The 18,971-nt window shown below is 36.8% G+C and overlaps 1 protein-coding gene across 2 annotated transcripts; it reads right to left on the bottom strand.

Moving 5' to 3' along the window:
- Nucleotides 1–6,139: 6,139 nt before the first annotated feature.
- On the bottom strand, nt 6,140–16,674 carry LOC142171637 (uncharacterized protein At2g34460, chloroplastic-like). 2 transcript variants are annotated; one of them, XM_075235052.1, is made up of 5 exons: nt 16,592–16,674; nt 16,184–16,390; nt 7,597–7,716; nt 6,551–6,823; nt 6,140–6,446 (listed from the first exon to the last, which is right to left on the bottom strand). In XM_075235052.1, the coding sequence occupies exons 1-5, from the start codon at nt 16,592–16,594 to the stop codon at nt 6,282–6,284; spliced, it is 768 nt and encodes a 255-aa protein (XP_075091153.1). In that variant the 5' UTR covers nt 16,595–16,674; the 3' UTR covers nt 6,140–6,281. The 2 variants fall into 2 exon arrangements, with proteins under 2 accessions (XP_075091153.1, XP_075091154.1); XM_075235053.1 differs by having other exon boundaries at nt 16,515–16,655.
- Between the last annotated feature and the right edge of the window lie 2,297 nt (nt 16,675–18,971).

The following is an 18,971-nucleotide window of genomic DNA, read 5'->3' as shown; positions in this document are numbered from 1 at the left end:
AGTCATTAACAAACTTGACATAATGAGTGATGCAATTAAAGTGAATTTTCGTTGTTGAATGTGGTTATAAACTTATTATGTTTCCTAATCTTAAGTTGTAGTGGAACTTACTATTATGTTGGAATTTGACATGTTAAATTATTTTTTTGGATTTTAAAATTTTAAATTTGTGTTATATTCATGGTTCCAATTTTACTTATTTTAGTAGTATTGGCTCACATTGCATGTTGTTCATTTTTTAGTTAGAATTGATAGATTAGTTTTATCAAACATTTGAATAATGTTATGACATTATATTATAAATGTTAATTTATTTTATCAAACATAAATTCCATGATGTTCTTACAAAACGTATGTTTTTAGTTTTTGTAAGTATCTAAACTAAATATTATTAATTTGAAAAATATATATAAATTATTTTTACAATATTAGTTATAAATATATGATTACTTATACTTATAAAAATTTATAGGCATATATTTATTATATTAACTTTTAAGTTTTGATAATTATTTCATTTAAAATTTAATCTAACTGTGTAATTACACTTATGCAACCAAACAGTAAACTTGTAATTACATTGTAATTACACTATGACAAACAAACAGGTCGTCGTAATTACACAACTGTGTAATTACTATCCTAATAATTACACTAATTCCAATTACCTGGTGGCTTTCCAAACAGACGCTAAAAGAAAATGGGCCATGCTAAATGTACTTACTAGGATTGGGTTAACTATAGCTCTTACTAGTTGGGCCTGACATGGTTTAGCTTACTCGAGTCCAAAAATGAAAAACCTCAAATTCAATTTTGTCTTTTCTATTTCAAAACCCATCTGCCCAAATCTTCCTTCTCTAAGTCTACTTAAACCCAACTCGACAGATTATGTACAAAATTTAAACCAATATTTTTAACACGTAGTAACTTTTAACAGAGAATGCCATAAACACATGGGTAGTAATTTTCTAATTATGCAAAAACCAATAAGAAAACTCAACAACTAATAAAAACTAAACAAACAGAATGATGGTACATTTCATTGACATAGATTTCACAAGACAACAATATATATCCATAAACACGGTAATATAATAAAATAAAAATGGAAGAAATGAACCTTCTTTGAAGCTTTATGAATACATCAATAAGAACATCCAGATGGTTTACAATACCTCTTTGGTACAGAGAAATCAAAGCAACGAGAAAGATCCTGACGGACCTCGGACCTCGACCGAAACTCGCCGGCGTCTCAACAGTCAATCTCGCACAACAAAACGGTGAAGACACAGGTGGTTTTAGGTGGTGTTTTGGGGGTATTTTTTAGGTATTTACATGGTAATTTGGAGCTGCTCTAATGGCTATCTTCTGCAGCGTTTTGGCCGTCTTTTGACTTAAGATTTGGACCGATTTTCAGAGGTGGTTGTTTTGAGGTCTTTTTGACTGATTTTCGCTGGGGTATTTGGGGCTGTTTTTGACTGATTTCAAGGTGAATTGGGGTAAGTTTTGCTGGAAGAAAGGACCTGATTTTTTATGGTGAAGATGGCTGATTTTTGGGTTCTGGCTGCCCTTTTTCTGTACGAATTTGTGTAGATTTAGAGCTAGTTTGAGGCGTAAATGTGAGAGGAAGAAGAACAGCTAGTTGTTGCCAAGAAGAAGAAGAAGAAGGCCCTCCTATTTTCTTAGCTTCTCTAGCTTCTTTTTCTTTCTGCCGCTACTGCTAGCTCTCTAGGTTTCTGATATGAGTATTATATATATTAGGTGGGGTAAATTAGGGAGTATATTTTTTTCCAATGTATATAAAGAATACTCCTCCTTAGTCCTTACTAAATCAAAATGGCGAGACATAAACTTTTTAGACCTTGAAAAATATAAAAAGATTACTAAAGATAGAACTACAAAAATACTAGCTTATCAAAATTAGAGGAAAGTATATTTTTGTGGATTTTCTTTTCATAATATAGGTAAATATGCGACTTTTTTTTTTTTGTATTTTCAATTTTCTTATATAAATCCTACTAAAAGGTCAAAAAACAAACATTAAAATTAAACATATATTAAATTACTAAAAAGTGCAAAAACTCTAAGTATAGTAAAAAATTAGATGTTCAATCTTATTTTGCAAAACTAAACATTAGCAGACCGGATGTTCTTTCACCAATCTACTTGTACATAGAAGGATTTGAAGTTGTCTTATATAGCTCATTCTTTAAGTATTCCAATGATTGTTCTATCAGTTAATGTAAGAAAAGATCCATTCCAAGTTTTCCAACCTAAGAGAAAATCATGAGGAACTTCTTTGTGCACTTATATACTCCCTTGCTATTACTATAATGTTGTTATTGCATTTGAAGTTAATGTGATACCACTTATTGTATAGGGTGAAATATGATTTGACACGTGGTCATATAAAGGAATGGCACGTGGAATCCTAGATGGGGATGACCGAAGACCGAACGCAGTCGTTCCGTTTGTCGCCGAAAGGGATAACATTCATAAAAGTGTATTAAATACTCTGCGCCCGGTGGCATTTAATAAGGAATATTCTGCAGCATTAAGAGCGACAGTTTGTTACAGAAAATTTGGCATTTATATTCACCATTACATCTTCATCAATGACCCTCATAATTGACATTAAAGGAGGGCATGATCCTAGGACATCCTTTCGTAGACACAACTATAAATAGTGAGCTCAGTTATCATTGTAAGATACGAATTTTCTGGCTAAACTTACACTACATTCTATAACAAAGCTTAAGATAAACTTACTTTTTCGCCTTTTGATCTTATCATTGTTGTACCCGGAAACCTTGTTCCCGAAACTGTCATCTCTGTTGTTTCGTCTACATTTTAAGACTAAATATTGTACATTTCTTCAATTATCGCATTATTTCAGGATCAAATTAGTTCACTTGTCTAAAAATCACGTATAAATTCAATTGTACCATTTTACGGGTAAACAATTATGATTTTGCTCCAACACAGAGACATTAGAACGGAATCAAGCATATTGATATGGGTTTATTAACGCATGTATTTCAGATTTTAATGGTAATGTAACCTAAGTAGATTATTTGTTTACATAAGGGGTCACAACTATATCACTACTTTTTCACTCCATGTTAAGATAATAGTCATTCATAAAGTAATCCAACTTATCTAGAAGAAAAAAGAGGGATAGTGAGTACTTTGGAGCATAAACATTTAAGGGAGACCAAGGTAATTAGTTAAACAGGCTGAGACGTTTTTAGTTAGTATATATAACTATGGATTATGTTGTCCATTACTTCGCAGAGGAAATAACATTATAAAACTATTCTTTCAGAATGATGAAATTAAATTCTTATTAGACATCGAGAACCTCAACAAATAATCGCAATGTTACAAGCATGGGGAAAAAAACACAAAATTAAAGAAGGGAAAAAAAAAGTTTAGGAAAAGATGATAGCTGCCATTGAAGCAATGGCAGCCATTAGAACAGGAACAAACAAAGTAGTTCCAGCATTCTCCATTGCAGGTGAAGGTGCAGGTGCTTCTGCTCCTGCAGCTAACACTCCAACATTCCCAAAAGCCACAAGAATCATTATGCAAATAGTGAAAACCATAGAAAATTTCTTGGAACCGTCCATTTCTTCTTCTTTCTACTTTAAAGGACTTTGAATAAAAATGAGAGAAATTAACTCTTAAGAATGAAAAAGAATCTTATTGACTTGTGAGTGTGTTTGAAAAGAGTGACAAGAACCGGCTTTTATAGAAACATTTAGTTGAATTGCCAACTACCTTATGATAGAAAATAGTAGAAAAAAATTAGAACATAGTTTTGAGGGTTAGCGGTTGGCAAAAGTAAAATATTGGATAATGTTACTCCGTCCACTCTGGACCAAACCAAAAAAAGAAATGATGAACTTCTTTTTCCAGGCTAGTTTTCGCTTTTCCAAGAGAAATGAAGCTACTACATGTGCTAGACATAATTGGTGAGAGATTTTATTTAATTAAATTAACTATTATAGAGGGCGTTATCTTAATTAATTGTGTAATGGAAAATTATCCAAAGACATGAGTGTAAGTTGTCAGCTTGTGTGGGTAATTATTGAGAATGGTCAGTTAAGCAACCAGCACATGTTAGAGCATCAATTAGCTGATCGATTATCATTTCAATAATAGGTGAATTCGGTATTTTTATCTATAGTTATCTTTTACTAATCTTTTAATAGTGTATTAAAAGGTTTTGTTAATTTCTTTCTGATGCATAATCTTACGTCACCTTTTACTTTCCAATCTTCTTTTTGATTAAACATTTTGTTTTCTTAGTAAAAAAAACTTAATTGAGGTTCTTTCATATTAAAAGCTCGATCGATTTATCCCTTAAAACGATGCGAAGCCTCTCGCTTCATTAGCAAAGAATGCGCAAATGATCCTAACAAGAAGTGAAGATAATTAAATCTCAACTATGTGGAGTTGGATTAATTTCAAAATTATATTGTAAGTTGAATGCCAGAATAAGTTATTCCAATTTCAATTAAATAGTTACAATACTATATGATTTCCGTCTCAATAGGACTACAAACGCAGAAATATTAAGAGAAGCTATTTGAAAAGTTGATCAATTGATAATCACTCAAATATTATTGTGATCAGCACATGGCTATTAACTTGACCAAAAGCAAAAACTAACTTAAACATTTTTTCATTCCAGGCTGGATCTAGAAAGTAATATTACTAATTTTGTTTTTGTACTTTTGACAACCCGCCAACCTAAAAAAAAACATTTCCCCCATATATTCTTGAATAAAATAGCGGGAGAATTATTGTTTTCTTCACCTAATCTCTTCCTATAAAAACCATGGCTGTTACACACTCAAGGCAGTCACTTTCAATCATATCTTTTTCATTTCTAAGAGTTCTCTTTTTCTTTTCTGTTTTTTAGTGAAAATTCTTGAAGAAAAATGGAAGGTTTGAAGAAGTTGGCTATGGTTTTCACCATTTGCATGATGATGCTTATGGCTTTTGGGAATATTGGAGGAGCTATGGCTACTGGAGCAGAAGCATCTGCACCTTCACCTTCAATGGAGAGTGCTGCCATTACTTTGTTTGTCCCTGTTTTAATGGCTGCCTTTGCTTCTATGGCTGCTTTCTTCTTCTGATCAAACTTTTTTCTCTTCTCTCTCATTTTCAAGTTTTACTGCTTTGTTGGGATTCCATCATCTTAATTATGAGACTTTAACTCCATTTTGAAGTTGAATTATTACTGTTACAATCTTCAAGTTTTATTTTTAACATGTGAATGCTTGGTCATCATGAAAATAATTAAAACATTAATGACATCGACAGTGCTCAAACAAGAAGCTAGTACAACAAACCCAATGTAATCCCCATCTAGGGTCCGGGAAGGGTAGGGTGTATGCTGACCTTACCCCTACATTGTGAGGGTAGAGAGACTGTTTCCGAAAATGAAAAAAAGCAATAGCAGCAAGCACCGACAATAACACAAAAATAGATCAACCGAAGAGAAAGAAACAAGAAAATAAGAAACAGAAACAACAAGTAGTAAAAGAAAACTAAGCATAACAAAATACAAGAGCAATACTAATACTACTGGTATGGAAATCAAACAAGAAGCTAGAATCACCTCCCGATTAAATAGCAAACAGACATTAACATGCGTAATTTTGTAACGGGGAAATCTCTGAAATAATACTAATTGTAATTCTTTTTCTCTTATCTTTCACTAGTGCTGTGAATTTAATTTAGTGCAAGAACTTAATTCACAGGGAAATGTAGGTGTTTTGTCAACTTTGTTTCTTCCTTCCTAGTATGAAATTACATCTTTTCACTTCCAGCCATTTCAATAACAAGGTCCAAGAAAATAGGAGGGTTAACCCGGAGCCAGTATGACAAAGTTTTGAGCATCTGTAATGAGAAATATATGGGAGATCATTTGCAGACCTTTTACCCGGTTCAAATCACAACAGCATCATCATTTACTGATATACACAAGAGAAATCCCTCCGTTTCAATTTATGTGAACTCATTTGACTGGGTACAGAGTTTAAGAAAAGAGAAAAGACTTTTGAATTTCTGGTGTAAAATGAGGCACATATATTTTGTATGGCTATAAATCATTGTATAAAGGTAAATTGTTTTCAAATAAGGAAAGTGGTCATTCTTTTTAGCACGGACTAAAAATGAAATAGGTTCACATAAATTGAAACGGAGGGAGTATTATACATATCAAAGTAAGTATTTTAGTGGACAGAGATTAAAAATTGCATGTTTACAAGTCACTGCTGTTTTATTGAACCGAAGAGCTCCTCGAATGGACGTTTAGGGATGTCAGTACCTGCCACTATCTCCACGACTTTATAATGAGATTCTGGATGGAGTAATGCCTCGACTGCAACTTCAGCTACCTGATCTCTGGATATTGAGCCTCGAAAAAGGGTGTCCTACATTGACGGAAGAGAGAGAGCAGAACATTAGATGCAAAAAAAGACTTCTAAAACACAAAATTGAAATGGAACAATAGAGGAAGTAAGCTACATAATGTTACCTCTGGTTGCATGACTATATTCCCTTGTGGTGGATCGTTTTTTAGCCCACCAGGCCTAATAATTGTGTAGTTGATGCCAGATTTACGTATGTATCTCTCAGCTTGAAGCTTTGCTACCAATACGAGTCCCATAACATTAAGGATTATATAAACTGGATTGAACAACTGACCCATTGCAGCCCCATTGACGAGAATTGAACTTATAAGGATGAACCTATCAATACCAAGTTTTTGACATGCATCCACAAGGTTCACTGTGCCAAAATTATCAACCTTAAAAGAGTAAAACAATGATAGGATACATTAGCTGACTTTCACCACATTTAAAATCAAAGAAAAACACGACTACTACAACTGAGATGAAAAGTTACAGGACATCTGCATGTGAACATGGATAACGTTAATGGAGGATAACTAACGCTTTGCTAATTCAATGACATAAGATATGAAAACGAAAACAATAACACCCACTCTCAATCCCAAGCAAGTTGGGGGAGATTAGGCACCATAACATCTTCTAATCTCAACTCAGCTTCACTCTTCTTATGCATAATACATGAAAATGAGTACCACCAATTCTGACAACAAAGATCCAAAAAGAAGAAAGATGAGTGGTGCCGAATTATTGGAGTACCTAGGTAATTGGGAACAGAAGTTGAGCTGTCAGCGAATGAGAATTGAAAGCTGAAATGTGGCTGAGCCGTTATCTTTTGGAGCATTACACGGAATAGATTTTCCAAACACTGTATTTGTTTCTTCATATAAAGCTTCTAAATCTTGTTGGGGGGTCTTTTGGAGCATTTCTTTGGATCCAAATGTCAAGTACTGTATATGTTTCTTCATTTAATGCTCTAGATCCCAAGTGAAAGCTAAAAGAGTACAGAGCTTAAGAGCTGATACAGTAATCTTTGCTTCAACTTAACTCCAGAATGAAGCTCTAGATTGAAAGTTCCAAAGGTTGGTTTGTCAACTCCACTAACTTTTAGCTATTTGAGACATACAATACGCTTTTACAAAACCTCAAATACACGAATCCTAGCACCAACCTTCCAAGGTGTCAACAAGTTCAATGAAGGCTGGAAGCCTGTAGCACATATTACAGCATCTGAATCATCACCAATAGCATCGGTAAGTTTAGCTGATCCCTCTGTCACATCTGCTTTCACCTGAAAACAATCAGAACAATATTGAGATCCTTTATTTTTTTTTGTGTGTGTGTGTGGGGGGGGGGGGGGGGGGGGGTTGTTCTAGAACAAGTTTGTCATTATCAGAGAAGGTATATGTTCCCTTCATACTCCCTATTTTCCCCATATGCAGAAGAATGTATTTGAGCTTTTCTTAGCCTATATCAGAATAGCTAAACTAGGAATCCATAAAGCAGTGTTGTAGTGTTCAAGTAGCACCAAGTCCTATAAATGTTGAGATAGACTTATTGTAGGCTAAACTTAGAAGGTTAAAGGTACACCGACACTCAAAAACTGAAATTCCCTGTAGAGAAGGTATAAGGTTTTCATTTTATCTCCAATTATCCTATAAATAATTTGATAGCTCGAGTAAGAATGACAAGGCAAGACATGTAATAAGAAGAAGCGGGTAAGAATGTATACTTGCATTTGAGGCTTCTAGTTTGGAAAGTGAGGCTTTCTCCATGATATAAATTAAATAGTAGTACTTGTTCCTAAATCCTCTAGATATGTTCCGAGAAAACTGTCCTATTAATGAATTGAGTGAAAGTTCCCGTACAACAAAACTCTTATGGAGGCAAACTTATTAAAAAATTTAGACCTAAATTTGTAATATTAATTTGTTCAACTGAATATATCAAAGTCCGTCTAAGGGTTTCAAGTTGAGCAGGACCAAGACGGAATACTTGGAGTGCAAGTTTAGCAACGGTACCCAGAAAGGGGATAGGGATGTGAGGCTTGATACGCAAGTCATCCCCAAGAGAGGTAGTTTCAAGTATCTTGGATCTATAATACAAGGTAACGGGGAGATTGATGAAGATGTCACGCATCGTATCGGAGCAGGATGGATGAAGTGGAGGTTCGCTTCCGGTGTCTTGTGTGATAAGAAGGTGCCGCTGAGACTTAAAGGTAAGTTCTACAAGGTTGTAGTTAGACCGACTATGTTGTATGGAGCAGAGTGTTGGCCGGTCAAGAACTCTCATACCCGGAAGCTAAAAGTAGCTGAGATGAGGATGTTGAGGTGGATGTGTGGGCATACCCGGTTGGATAAGATTAGGAATGAAGTTATTCGGGAAAAGGTGGGAGTGGCCCCTGTGGAGAATAAGATGCGGGAGGCGAGGTTGAGATAGTTCGGGCATGTTAAGAGGAGAAGTATAGAAGCCCCAGTTAGAAGTTGCGAGCGGTTAGCCTCGGTGGGTAGCAAGTGTAAAGGACTCTTAACTGATTCAACCTTATCCATTAACATTGCCCTTATCTGTGTCCTTTATCTGTATCTTTTTGTTAGTCTTTACTTTAGGAGTTTGTTAGGTTGTATGTATCTGTATCTTCCAGAAGTTTTGATGTTGTAATTTTGCTCTATATAAAGAGATACTACTTCATTAATAAAATTAACTCACTTTCATTTAGTCTACAGCCTTCCTCTTTATGGTATCAAGAGCTTAAAAGTACTCTTGCGAGTCAGATCCTAGTTTCTTTTCCTCATCCCTACCCGACCCAAATGGCTGCTACCGTTGTTAATGCCGACGTTGCGAACAACAACACTGTTGTTCAGTTTAACCCTGTCACACAACTTCCTATTAAGCTTGCAGGTAGTCATAATTTTTCCCTCTGGAAGGCTCAGGTGTCGATGCTTATGCGTGGGCACGATATCTATGGCCATCTTGATGGAACTACTCCTGCCCCTAGCCAAACCATCTCCTCAAACAATCAAACTGTTGACAACCCTGCGTACCTATCCTGGTTTCGCCAAGATCAGCTTATTCAAAATACCATCCTGTATTCAGTTGATCCTACCCTTGCTGCATCTGTTGCTTCAGCAACCTCTTCAAAGGCTGCTTGGGATGCGCTTCACATAGCGTATGCCAATAAATCTCAAACACGAATTTTTAGTCTACGAGATCGCTTAGCTCGTCTTGCAAAGAATGCTTTACCTGTCGCAGACTATATGCATCAGGTTCGCTCTCTCTATGATGAGCTTGCTACAGCTGGTGCTCCTGTATCCAACGAGGAACTCATTGTGAAGATACTCACTGGTCTTGGATCAGATTTCAAAGAATTTTATGAGAAGTTACTTGACCATGAACTCTTCCTGAAGCATCATGATAATCATGCTTCTCTCTCAAATTCCATTACTGCTGCTATTGCGCAACGATCTACTGCTCAACCTCGCAACAATACCAACAGCAGGCGTTACAATAACGCAAACAACAATCAACCCAATCGAGGCAACCATGGAAGCCTCGTAAGAACCTTGCTCAGTCTGACAACAATCTGATTTGCCAGCTATGTGATCGTCCTGGCCACTCTGCCCGAGTTTGTCGCAGCCAGCCCCACAATCATTTTCAGGCTAGAGCCAACTTTGCTGGACGTCAATCACAACAACAACCATCATGGATCATCGACACGGGGGCCACACATCACATTGCCTCAGATGCTCAAAGCCTAGCAACTGCTCAAGACTACCACAGACCTGAGGAAATCGCCATGGGTAATGGTACTACCATACCTATCTCCCAAACTGGTAACACTGAACTTAAAGCATCAAATTATCGCTTTACCCTATCTAAAACTCTCTGTTCTCCTGCCATAAAAAATAATCTCATATATGTCTCTCAATTTTGTCGTGATAATAACACATCCATGGAATTCTTTCCATTTTCTTATCTTGTGAAGGATGGCGCTAGTTCGAGGGCGGAGTAATGGGCGACTGTACACGTGGCCACCAGATAGGCATACCCAGTGCAATGTGGCTATTCCAATTCAATTGTGGCACTGACGTTTGGGTCATCCAAATCGTCGCACTTTAAATAATATTTTGCATAAGTTTTCAATTCCTGTTAGTTTTTCGAGAGTTAGTTCTGATTGTAATTCCTGCAATTCTAATAAAAGCCACAGGCTACCTTTCTCAGTTAACTCCCTGAAGAGTCAACGACCCATACAAACAATTTACAGTGATTTATGGGGGCCTGCACCAATTTTATCCATCGATCAAAAAAGATACTATGTTATATTTGAGGATCACTTTTCAAAATACATGTGGCTATACACTTTGAAATCTAAACAGGAAGTTTTGAAAGTCTTTAAAACGCTACATCCACTCTTAGAAAGACGTTTTCAAACAAAAATTTCTTCTTTTTATACTGATGGAGGAGGTGAATTTCAAAGCTTAACTTCCTATTTAAAATCACACAGGGTATTGAGCACTTGGTTTCCCCACCATACACTCCTCAACGAGTTGCGTTGGTAGAATGTCGTCACCAAGTTGTTTATCTTATAAATAGACTCACTACACCAGTTTTAAATAATCAGTGCCCGTATGAAATTTTATTTCAAGAAGCACCAAATTATGAGTCTATTAAAAGTTTTGGTTGTTTATGTTATCCATGGCTCATACCATATGCCAAAAATAAACTAGAACCCAAGTCAATGCCATGTGTTTATTTAGGTTTTTCGAATAAATATTATTCTCATCAGTGTTTTGATCCCGTCACCTCTAAAATCTATCTTTCTAGAAATGTGGTATTTTTTGAAAATAATTATCCCTTTGCAAATATCTTTCAAAAATATAGGGAAACTAATAAATTCCGCGCATGGGATACATTAGATAAAGATATTAGCTTTAAAAAGGAAAATACTGATATATCTCCTTTAAGTGCAAATTCTGAATTGCCACTTCCAATTTCCAGGCATATACGCCAATTGCTTCTCCTCTTCCTATGCGTGCCTCTTCAAGTTCAGGTAATGATCCCTCTTCCTCTAATTTCTCTGGGCAAGATAATCATAACCAATCTTCACACCCTGAATCTAACTCCTCTGACCAAGATAACCAAAACCCATCTCTAAGTTCGAACCAGCCCACCTCGGCAGCTCCTCAAACCACACAACCTATCACCATAACCTACCAACGCCGAAACACACTCCCCCAACAGCCTGTACCACACACCAATCAACCCCCACTCTCTACGACCACGCCTACCCAACCTCCACATCGTCACCCAATGGTCACAAGGTCTCAGACTAACAGTCTAAAACCCAAGCAATTTCACCTATCAGTTCAATCCACACTCATGCCTGAACCTATACCAATGACCTTTAAACAAGCACAATCTTTTCCTCACTGGCGAACTGCTATGCAGTCTGAATTTGATGCTTTAGTTAGAAACAGGACTTGGGACTTAGTACCCAGCGATCCCTCAAGGAATGTGGTTGATTGCAGATGGTTGTTTAGGCCTAAGCATAAGCCTGATGATTCGATTGACAAGTACAAAGCAAGACTTGTTGCGAAAGGCTTCAAACAGCGCCCTGGTTTAGACTATCACTCAACTTTTAGTCCGGTGGTTAAACCTATAATTGTTCGTTTAGTTCTTGCTATTGCAACTCAACTATCCTGGCCCATTCACCAGTTGGATCTTAATAACGCTTTTTTACAGGGAAAGCTTGAAGAAGCGGTATACATGAAGCAGCCTACAGGTTTTGAATCTAGACAATATCCTACTCATGTATGTAAACTTAATAAAGCTATCTATGGTTTGAAACAAGCTCCACGAGCTTGGTACACTGAGCTGAAAAATTATATTCGTACCCTTGGTTTTATCAAGTGCGAATCCGATGCATCTCTTTTTATTCTTCATAAGCTTGGAGTTACTGTGTACATCCTAGTTTACGTGGATGGTATCATTGTGACTGGTAACCAGCCACCTGCTATGAAATCCATTATTAATGCTCTGTCTTCACGGTTCTCTCTTAAAGATCTTGGGTTGATTCATTAGTTTCTTGGCGTTGAGGTTACACACACATCAGATGGTTTGCTCTTACCTCAGCATAAATATGTCAAAGATCTTCTCCAAGATGTTAACATGGCTGAATGCAAAGGCGCTCCCACACCCATGACCTCTACATGTACTTTTGAAACATCTCGTGAGGATTCCAAAGTGGATGGCACTCTTTATCGTCGCGCCATTGGAAAGCTTCATTATCTATCCTTTACTCATCCTGACATTGCCTTTGCAGTAAGCAAATTATCTCAATTTATGCATCAACCAGGTGTTTCTCACTGGAAAGCTGTCAAGCGTCTTCTGAGATATCTTTGTCACACTGCTCATCTTGGTATTAAGCTTGCTAAAAAATCTGATGCTCAATTAGTTGCCTATTCGGATTGGGCCGGTGACCCACTTGATCGAACCTCTATAACAGGGTATGTTGTATATCTTGGTGATTCTCCTATCTCATGGTCTTCTAAGAAGCAACGTTTTGTTTCTCGATCGTCTACTGAGGCTGAATACAGAGTTGTTGCAGCTACAACCTCTGAAGTTGTCTGGCTCAAAAACTTGCTTCGTGAGCTTCACTTTCCACTGTCCAGTCCTCGCATTCTCTGTGACAACATGAGCACTACTTACATTTGTGCCAATCCGGCTTTTCATAGCCGTATGAAACATGTTGAGATAGATTTCCACTTAGTTCGTCAGCTTGTGCAATCTAAGGTTCTCGAGGCCCATCACCTTCATGCTGCAGATCAAGTTGCAGACATTCTTACGAAACTGCTGCCCAGTTCTACATTTCTACGTATGTATCCCAAGTTGGGTCTGGTTGACACCAGCCCCACCTTGCGGGGGCGTGTAAAGGACTCTTAACATTGCCCTTATCTGATTCAACCTTATCCATTAACATTGCCCTTATCTGTATCTTTTTGTTAGCCTTTACTTTAGGAGTTTGTTATGTTGTATGTATCTGTATCTTCCAGAAGATTTGTTGTTGTAATTTTGCTCTATATAAAGAGCTACTACTTCATTAATAAAATTAACTCCCTTTCGTTCAGTTAGCCTTAGTAGGTGGCAGGAGGGGTAGAGGTAGGCATAAGAAGTGTTGGGGAGAGGTTATTAGGCGGGACATGGCGCAGCTGGAGCTGACTGAGGACATGGCCCTAGACAGGAGGGTGTGGAGGTCAAAGATTAGGGTAGAATGTTCGTAAATAGTTGAGTGTTTCTCTTTGTCTTACTCAGTTCGCTAGCATTAGTGTTAGTATGATATCTTTTATTCATAGATGGCTATTACTACCTAGAGTTTGACTGCATTCTTGGATTCGATCTTATTTTATCTTGTTGTTATTCCTACTTGTTGCAATTACCTTTTCCTTTTCGGTCGTTCTCTAGCCGAGGGTCCCCAGACTTCACTCTTTCAACACTTGTATACTTTCTAAAGAGTCAGGCATGCCCCTGTCCACCCCAGCAGTAAGGGTGCGGCTTAGGTCAACTAACACAAAAAAGATACAGTTCACTCAACGATTGCCTTTGGGTTCCGAACTCCATATGGGGAAGGAGCATGGTTCAGGGGGAGCCGGTTCCGCCTCCGGCTGAGGAGGGAAATTTCAATCGATACGCGGTAGCTTCGACGAGCTGGGACGTGGAAGTGAAAACCCTAAACTTTAAACCCTACCCTTCTTTGCTACTCACTATCTTCCTGACAGATGACCAACCTGTTAAGGCATCTTTCTCAATGACCATCCTCTCCCATTCCAGTTCTTTTCTCTTTTTTTAGGGACAAGTTCATTTTCATAGATTGGGGACCATCTTTCAAAAATGAACCCGGACGCATTTCATTCAAGTTCTTTTTCCCAAAGAAGTCCCGCTTGTGGGTGGGGGTAGAGCCTCTAGCGCCAATGTCGATGAATCAAAGGTGCCTAACCGCCGCACCGATCATTCGGGGGGAGGCGGGACACTGCGAGGTGGGTAGTTTATCTGGGGCGGATGAGGGGTATTTGAAAAAGCAAGGTATTGAGTCTCAAATGACATGCCCATACACCCCACAGCAGCTATTTGACCTACGTGAACACTTCAGCTACCTTCAACAGCACCGAGATATTGGCCCATGACCACCACGGTAGCACCTAGTGTGGTCAGCACCACAGCTCTTATCGAAGACTGCATTACCACGGTCCCAAGCCCGCAGGGTCCCGATGCCCTACCTTTGCCATCTCAGGAACCGCCGTACTTCCTTTGACTACTCCTGAGATATAGTGGAGTGGACTGTCACTGAATTCCATCAAAATCCAATGAGCAACCCGCCGAGGTTACAACAATCATGTTAGACTAAGAAGAGCCTTGGGTTCCAGTCCCTTGGACAGACCGTCCAGAGTCAGCCGTAGTGGAGATCGATGAAGATCTTTATTCTTAAAAGAAAGGGCAAGCACCGAAACACAGGAATGATCAAAGAGAGGACCTAGCAGCAGACGGGCGGGCCGTGCCTGAATTCAGACCGGACCAGACTCTTCTTTGTTTGAGCTGCTCCCAGGCACGCAGACCGAAGATCTCACTTGTCCTGGACAAGTACGTAGAGATCTTCGTGGGACCGTGGAGGGAGTCGATCCCATTCTTACTTCTGTAGGTTTCCCGGTAATAGGGGAGTAGAGTCTGTGCTTTGGTGGGCACCGGGCATCCAGTAGATCTTTATTCTTAAAAGAAAGGGCAAGCACTCCGTGGGGGTCTTCATTCACTCTTCTCTTACTTTCCCTTCAAGAAGACGAGATTAACCCGGATCAAAAGAAAGCTTCTCATCGACATTGGCGCTAGAGGCTCTACCCCCACCCACGAAACAATGCTTTAGCGGTAGGAGCGGAATCCCCTTTTGGTTTGGAAGGTAGCGGATAAAGCTCAGCATTTCTCTAATTTGAATCGAAGATTTCTTTTTTATGACTTCCACTTATCGGCAGATACCTTTCTTCATACCCTGTATTATACCCTCCCGGATCCCCTCCACCCCTTTTTTCATTACTAATGGAATATCTTTGAAGGGTCCTAGCTACGCCATGCGTTCAATACAGCTAGAGCACCGACAGATAGAGCGAAGAGTCCATAAGGTGCCATTCCAGGGGTAGGGACAAGGTTGCGTACATCTTACCCTCCCCATACCCCACTTGTGGGAAACTACTGGGTTTGTTGTTGTTGAATATACCAAAGTCTCATGCACTTAAAACTATAAATGTTGAAGTACCAGCACCCACTTATTGTTTTTTTTGGAAAACACAGGAAGTGCTTGAATATACCAAAGTCTCATGCACTTAAAACTATAAATGTAAGTGCCAGCACCCACTTATTGTTTTTAATGGAAAATTAGGAAGTGCTTCTGGCTGCTTAGCAACTGAAAAAATTGGATTATCTGAGCACCAAGTTTGTTAAGCTCCAAATGTAAACAAATTTAAGCAGATTTTCCTGTAAATGTGTATATGTTTCAATAACAACTCCATCCTAATTAAGAATTTGTCATTTCACTTTTCATTAGTATCGATCAAACAGATACTTTATGTAAGAAGGACAAATTGTTGAATTAATAGTAATATTAAGAACTTAAAGCTAGCCATTTATGCATCCAAATTATAGCAAATATAAATCACAAATTGAGGAACCAAAAATTCAAAAAAATAAATAAAATTAAGGGTGAAATCAAGAATACTGACAATTTGAAGAAGAGGGTTTGCTTCAGGTAAGATAGACTTAGCCTTGTCAACATTACGAACCCCGGCCTTAACAGCAAAACCTTTAGCCAAAAGCTGCTCAACAATTCTCTTCCCAGTATTTCCAGTTGCACCAGCTACAAATATTTTCTTCTTCTGACTGATACTGATACCCGCTTCATTTTCCTCCTTGATTGTACTTCCTTCCATCTGTAATCAAACAAATAGTTAAAGCACAATCATATTATTACCCACAAAGAGAAATCTCGTTGGAATATAAAGTATTGACTGAAATTTGGAAGCGAAAAATTGTCAAACTTCTGCAGAGACGTACGTTTACTGCTTCAGGATGGAAAAGTGTGGGTTTTAGTGGGGAAGGGTTCTGAGCAGGAAAAACAACCACTGGCCTACCATGGATAACTTGCTGTTTGTTCTCAGTATAAGCCTGAATTAATTACCCGCCACAAAATGTTCCGGCGCTGACGAAAATATCTTTTCCTAATTCCCAGTTTCTGTTAGGAGTATTACTTATTAGAAGGATCTTTAACATAGTACTCCCTGTTCACTTTTACTCGTAATATTTTAATTTTTTATGTACCTTAAGAAATAATAAATAAATTACATAATTTAATATGATACATATTTTATTAAATTTAAGAAAATGATTTGAAATAAGTAATAAATATTGTAGGTATAACAGTAAAAAAAAATTATCCTCTCTTGATATGCGTAAAGTGAGAAATAAAAAACAAGTAAAAGTAAACGGATGGAGTAATAACTTAGTCTTGTCCTTTATGTACTAGGCTAAATTCGGCAGGTAGCATGGACTTTTCCGAAATGAAGAATTAATCCAAATAACGGTTCATCTTAAATTAAAAATGATCGGTGGGGATATAATATACGTATAATTTATATATTATATGTGTATAATTATATATTAATCAATGCATATAGCTAGAAAAAGTAAATAATGAATATATCAGACTATTTGTGTAAAGATCCATCCAACTTATAGCCCCACAATGGACTATCAAGAGTACTCGGAGCAGTTACTATTGTTAATCAAGGATGGTAATATCATGCTATGAGTCAATTTGATAACAATGTAGTTAGCCGAAGTGTAATGGGGATAATCAAACCAACAGGACATTAGCTAGGTTGGGCTTAAATTTTAGGAATAAGATTGGAACATGATTGTGTAGTGGTGTGGAATTAAATGTCGGACCATGTCTCTATATGTATAACTATGTATTTTATAAGGTGAAGGATCATCCAATCATTAAACAAAAATCAGATAAATTTCCGTCATTCCAATTTCAAGTTCTTTAAGCATTTCTTATAGCTTTCATTTACAAACATTCTCATACCTTTCTTTAGACACTAGTTATATACAGTAGTATATATCTAAATCAAACAAGAAAACAAGATTTTACATCACCCTTTTCAGGAATGAAGAGAATTTGATAATTCTTATAAGATAATAACTGTACCACGTAGGACCATTTGTGATATACAATCCATGGTGAGCACGTCTTTATTACAGATAAATGGTTTTTAATAAAGTATAAGAAAGATCACATTTGATCAAATATATAAAATTACTTCCAAGTTCTACCCGTTGATTTTCAAGCCCAATTATGAAAGCAGCTGCGAGATGGTTTCTCTTTACAAAATGAAAGTTTAAGTATAATGAAAAAAATATCTATACAATCATGTCACAAGATAAAAAAATTCATGAATATTAATTGGTAATCTGATAAAAACAATAATTAAAATTTATTAAATAAAAAACTCGAATGAAATAGGGACACTTCATCTTTCAAATATTAACTTTCTTTGTCCTCTTCCCTAAAAATATAAGTGATTGTTCCTCAATAAGCTAATTTCGCGTTTATTCTTGTTTCAGTTGTTAGATAATAGTCTCTATTTTCTTTTAAGATTTGCTGACTTCCTAAACTCTTTGAATTTTTTTACAGTTGAAGCAATGCCTATTTAATAAGTAGAAAAAAGTGAGATAGGGTTCTAAAACAATCCAATAAGTATGCCTCTAATTTTTAATAGGTTGGATCTTCGATCATATAAACACATCTTTCTTTATCTATACATGTCATATTGTGGTTATCCTAAAATATTCAAAACACATCAACAAGAGAAAATGATTGTGACGGCACGACAATTTTTTTAGAATTAGCAGAAGTTGATACAAAATGTTTGGAATCATACCTTGTCTTTCTTATCATGAATATGATTTTCGTCTCCTAGAATTTTCGCAATGTGAAAATGTCTTTCAAACTTGAATAAATGAACATTCCATAGAAATGTACGGTCCTCCATCTCACTTTAATCATAAACAACCGCCGAATTGACAAAAAGATTAAGATCGATATAGGGTCGGCTCAATAATTTTTGTGGTCTAAAGCCAAACTTCAATGAGGGGTGTTAAGTTTCTTGTTACAAGAAAAAATATCATATTGTATATAATTTTATTTGATTTTTTTTTAGCTTTTTGAATGTAAATTATTAATAATTTATTTAATAATCAATTTCTATTAATTTGTTTATAGTCCATTATATGATTTTAGAGAATATAACTATTGAATCCATTTAAAAATTTTGGGTGTTCTTGAGAATATATGTTAGATTTCTCACCAACTTCTTCGATATTATTGTCGTCTAGCTCAATTATATTGGTGATTTTTTTCATCCACCATAAATTCTTTCATAGTTTCTGAATTAGAATTTTTATTGTTTACGAAAAATTTATCAAGAGCTCCTTTTTAGGATTAAAGTT

This window comes from Nicotiana tabacum, chromosome 17, assembly GCF_000715075.1.
Source record: "Nicotiana tabacum cultivar K326 chromosome 17, ASM71507v2, whole genome shotgun sequence".
NCBI lineage: Eukaryota > Viridiplantae > Streptophyta > Magnoliopsida > Solanales > Solanaceae > Nicotiana > Nicotiana tabacum.
The sequence above is the reverse complement of the archived record's forward strand: the minus strand, read 5'-3'. Positions and strand labels throughout refer to the sequence as shown.

Coding starts and splice junctions, on each gene's coding strand:
- LOC142171637 (XM_075235052.1), bottom strand. Junction 7,717..16,183: donor CAAACCCTCTTCTTCAAATT/GTCAGTATTCTT, acceptor GATTGTTTTCAG/GTGAAAGCAGATGTGACAGA. Junction 6,824..7,596: donor ACTTGTTGACACCTTGGAAG/GTTGGTGCTAGG, acceptor TACTCTTTTAAG/GTTGATAATTTTGGCACAGT.